The following is a 4,551-nucleotide window of genomic DNA, read 5'->3' as shown; positions in this document are numbered from 1 at the left end:
CGAGCACAACGTTTCCTGAATGCTGGAGAGGGAGAGGGGAGTCATGCATGGTGGAGCTAGAGTACCTATTGCACTGTACTATTTCACGACACAATGTAAACTAATTTCACAATACCAGGAAATGAACCTTAAAGAAATTAAAAAATAATATAAATGGGAGGCTGATGGCGAATAAATTCGACAAACATGTAAATAAAAGGGATGTCACCAACTCAGTAACTGATTACAAGAAGGGGAGTAGGAGTACTTTCCCTTGATAATGCGCTGGCGGCTGTCAGACCGACAGACCCACTGTAACCCAGCCACGAAAACAGACACCCTAAAAGCTTATAGGGACAGGAATACATACTCTTTCTCTCTGCCGTGCCTTGTTTTTGTTTATGAAGCTTACCTAGTCACAGAATTTAGGTCAGGGTCACATCAGAGGTGTGCCTGACATCGTCGTTGATTGTTAATGACAGCTGTGCTGCAGCACGCGCGCCTGCCTTCGTACGTGTGTTCTCGGGTGTGAGACATTCATAAATACGTTAGACAGAGACAAAAATAAAACTGTTATCTCTCTTTAATAGATATATTCTCACACACATATATATATATAAGTTTGTATGTGTGATATATGCATGTGTGTGTGTGTGTGTGAGAGAGGGTGGGGGAGAAAGGGTGGGGGATCGTCAATGATCATTGTACAACCATCCTTCACTTAAGATCATTACACCACTTCTCCTCCATACATAGCACACAACACCAAAAGAACAGCAACTTTTGTCTCAATGAACTTCACGAATTTACTGAACACTTAATGATTACATATGTTAAAAGAAAAAGAACAAAACATTATGGACTTTAAAAAGTGACAAGTCCAGAAAATGCAACCAAAAGACAGCCGTTTTTTTTTTTTTAAATGGCTGACCGTAGCATGTTCACGAAGAACTTTATGAAGATTGATCCTCGAAGACAGGCCGGCCACACTGCACTTATTTCGCCCAGCAGCCAACCCTTTCTCCGTTTAGAAAGTGCTGGAACATGCATTCAACGGGGTTTGTGCTGTCTGTCACGTTCCAGCAAATAAAACTGAGAGTAATAAAAAAACAAACAAACAAAAACATTAAGGATTATTAGAAGGGAAATCTGCATAACCATATAAATGTATCACATCTCCTACACAACTGATAGGTCTATTAACATCTTCATACCCAAGAAATTATTAATACAAGACTGATGTTTCATCACAAGAACAGTATTGTACCTGTCTGCTGATTATCACAAGAACATTATATATATATAGTTAGAGAGAGAGAGTCTTATTACTGTGTGTAAATAAAACGACTCTTTCCTTCATTTCAGTAACACACTATTATTCAGTAGAAACAATTTATAGGTTCAAATAAATGTTCATTAACCACATTCTGATTATTCATTCTGATTCAGTCACTTATGTTATTCTCTTGCTTTTGATATACATGTGTTCTTCATTCTTCCGCGCCCAGAGCAATAAACTATAAGATAAATATACCGAGGAGGATGGAATAATAGTGATAAACATGGTATACTGGCATGAATAATAAAGGGCATCCTAAAAAAACAAAAACACACATTTTTATAAATTTTGAAGCTAGTGTTATGCATGACGAGAATAATATCTTGAATTCTGTATCTCAGATGATGTGGTTGTGTTATAAAACTGTGGAAATAAATCTACAGCCAGTTTTACCTGCACTTAGCGTTGGGGCTCAGTGGGCAGCCCCTCTTAACCTCATCGTCGGGGCACGGACCCACCACCCAGTAGTTGTTCAGCTGTGCCACACTAAGATAGGCGGCACCTGTAGGGAGAAATAAACATGAAAGCCTGTTTGATAAAAATGTTTGGACAATCTCAGGATGCTTGATATTATTCGTAATGTGTCTTAGTTGAAGTTGAGATCTCATTATATGTATCATCTGATGTTTTAGGTCTCAGTGAGCATATCATGTCTTAGCTGAGGTTCACATCTCTGTGTATCATGTCTCATTGCAAGTCTCCGATGTCTACTCACCCAAGCACAGCAACATTACAATGCACAGCTTCATGGTTCAGATTCCCAGGACCACGGCAAGTCGTTTGTTGTCTCAACTCTAATGAGTGCTGGACAAGGTCTTGTTACAACCACTTAAAACTGAAGACAGAAAAATATAGAACGGCGTCACTTTGGGGATTGTTTTTAGTTTCTTGTTGTCATATTTCTTATCATGTTTATCTCAGCATTTATTGGATACAACGATACATTTTATGCATCCAAAATTTAAAAAAAAATAGTAGTTTGCATGAACATTCGTATTTGTCTACATTCAAGTGCCTACAAAACTCTGAGAACAGCGGGACACTTTAAGACAGAAAAGGGAGATAAAAACATGCATGCAACCTGCCTCCTAGGGTGTACAATATATGTATATATGAAATCTTATCCTTGTGAACTGCACAGCTGCTACTATCTGTTTTGGACAAAGTTTTTCGTCAGTCTTTTTTTGATAGATGCATTTGCACTGGCATAATTCGCAAAACTCGATCTATATACAGTATATATAAAAAATTTCATAAATTTGGGGATCTGGGGACAACTCTTTCTGAAAGTTATGGCACCGTTCGTTGATGTCATACATAAAGATGTAACTTCAGAGGCGCTTTGACAGGTTTGACTAAAGTTTCCTTGGCATCCTGCCCTTCATGCTGGAAGAATAAAAACAGATGGCATTCCAGTTTGGTACTACACTGATGGCCTTGGGCGTTACCGTTCCTTCCATACCTCACCCAACGTACCCCACCCCTATCAGCAATTGTTGTGTTTCAAATTAGTCCTTTCAATGGTAACCTACTAAAGTGCAATTTACAGGATAACTTCATGGTCAGGAACCTTGGTTATGAAGAAGAGGTGTATCTGTATACCCGGTGTTTGCTATACCTTTGCTAAGTACACGTCCGTGTATCCTAGCATGCTCTCTGTAACTATCACATGTCTTGGGACCGCTCGCACGACTACTCTGCATACATACAGATACATCTCAACAGAACTTTTGTGAACAGTTTCAATATCTCTGAGGCTTCTCGACTGTAATTTAAAGTTAGGAGCTGTTCATATAGGCTAGAATATCGAATCCCTGTAAGTGCGTGAGACACCATTTGGTTATGCTGTCAAATTTAAAATATTTTTAAATCTTGTCTTTGAAGAACAGTACTTAATTTACTTACAAAAATAAATTACATCGAGTTGCGACTTTTTCCGTAAGGTTTTAAATTATGGGTTAACAAAGGTTAAGATTTCGACTTCTTCGTCACAACTTCCAGGATATTTCTGCTCAGATGACCTACTGATGAGGTCAGCGAGGGAGTTCAAAACATTGCGACAAAATGGCAAAACTTCACAAAAATACTTAAAATACTTAAAAACAAAAATACTTAAAGATTAAACGAAGATGTCAAAACGTATGACAGAATTCCTATTTAAACGTGCTATATTAATACAGGATGGTTTCCATCAGGTACAATCAAAACATTTTCCATACTAATTTTAAAAGCTTAAGTTCGAGAATATACGTAGTAAGGGTGAAGCTCAAAATGGCTGAGAATCGCTCTCTATTGTAAGCATTTTGTTGAAAATAAAAAAATACCTGACAGCTCCTGTCGGTGTAGAAAGACGAAGGAGGAGCAGGAAGTTGGTGAATGGAAAGGCAGCCAACAAAAAATCAAGCAGACGATCCTCAATAAACCGCTCGTGCTCTCCGCAAGGACACAGGTCAGTGTTCCTGCTGCAAGGGATCTTTATATGAAGGAAGCCTGAGAAGTGAGCTCATTAGTCAGTCGGGTAGTGTCACTACCAGGGATCCAGCAAACGACACCTGAAAAAAATATAGACGATGAAAGTTGACAGAGCCAGTGTCCGTGCCGATGGGGGTGCGCGAGTTATTGTTTTAAGGTGAATAATAGAACTGGTGGTGACATCTGTCTCCAACAGCAGCTTCACTTGTGTCGAGCGCTGGGGTGCACAAGGTGCACGTGCCACGCACCTTGCTTTATTAAACTACAAATCACACTCAACTGATCAAATCACTAACATGATTTATTACACCTGGACGTGACGGGTCCTTGCTGACGGGCAACGAGATCGCGAAGTAACAGGTGGTGCTGAGGGGGGAGTGAACTTCTCGTGATAAAAGTCACAGACCTCCTGTCAGCTTGACTGGGTGGGGGGAAGCTAAAATCATGGACTCTGCGTTCCGTCTGTGCTAATGGTATACAAACTGTCTTGTTAGTCTTCCCTCCTTACTTCCCACCCTCCGAACAAAGTAGATTGGCAGTTGAGTTATGTTACTCTCGGTACGTGTGTGTGTAAATTTGTCCCGTGCATTCTTGTGTTGGCTGGTGAGTAGAAACCATCTCTGGACTTCGTAGCTGACATCCCTGATATACGGTTCATGAAAATGTTATCGATGAGATGTAGCCCCAGATAACCATACCAAAAAATATATTGCTGCTTTCTCGTTCCTGGACATCCGTCACTGTCCACGACTCTTATTGAC

The 4,551-nt window shown here is 39.9% G+C and overlaps 1 protein-coding gene across 2 annotated transcripts; it reads right to left on the bottom strand.

Moving 5' to 3' along the window:
* Positions 1-760: 760 nt before the first annotated feature.
* LOC112575219 (metallocarboxypeptidase inhibitor b-like) lies at positions 761-3,945 on the bottom strand. Of its 2 annotated transcripts, XR_003101586.1 has the most exons (4): positions 3,643-3,945; positions 2,034-2,153; positions 1,712-1,820; positions 761-1,071 (listed from the first exon to the last, which is right to left on the bottom strand). XR_003101586.1 is itself a non-coding variant. In XM_025256911.1 (3 exons), exons 1-3 carry the CDS (start codon positions 2,065-2,067, stop codon positions 975-977), a joined length of 240 nt encoding a protein of 79 aa, XP_025112696.1. In that variant the 5' UTR covers positions 2,068-2,159; the 3' UTR covers positions 761-974. The 2 variants fall into 2 exon arrangements, 1 of the variants encoding a protein (XP_025112696.1); XM_025256911.1 differs by lacking the exon at positions 3,643-3,945 and having other exon boundaries at positions 2,034-2,159.
* Positions 3,946-4,551: the final 606 nt, after the last annotated feature.

This window comes from Pomacea canaliculata, linkage group LG1 (assembly GCF_003073045.1).
Source record: "Pomacea canaliculata isolate SZHN2017 linkage group LG1, ASM307304v1, whole genome shotgun sequence".
Classification (NCBI taxonomy): Eukaryota; Metazoa; Mollusca; class Gastropoda; order Architaenioglossa; family Ampullariidae; genus Pomacea; species Pomacea canaliculata.
Note: the sequence above shows the minus strand (reverse complement) of the source record. Positions and strands in the feature narration are given on the sequence as shown.

Coding starts and splice junctions, on each gene's coding strand:
- LOC112575219 (XM_025256911.1), bottom strand. CDS start 2,067: ATGAAGCTGTGCATTGTAATGTTGCTGTGCTTGG. Junction 1,821..2,033: donor TGTAATGTTGCTGTGCTTGG/GTGAGTAGACAT, acceptor TTCTCCCTACAG/GTGCCGCCTATCTTAGTGTG. Junction 1,072..1,711: donor AGCCCCAACGCTAAGTGCAG/GTAAAACTGGCT, acceptor TATTACTCTCAG/TTTTATTTGCTGGAACGTGA.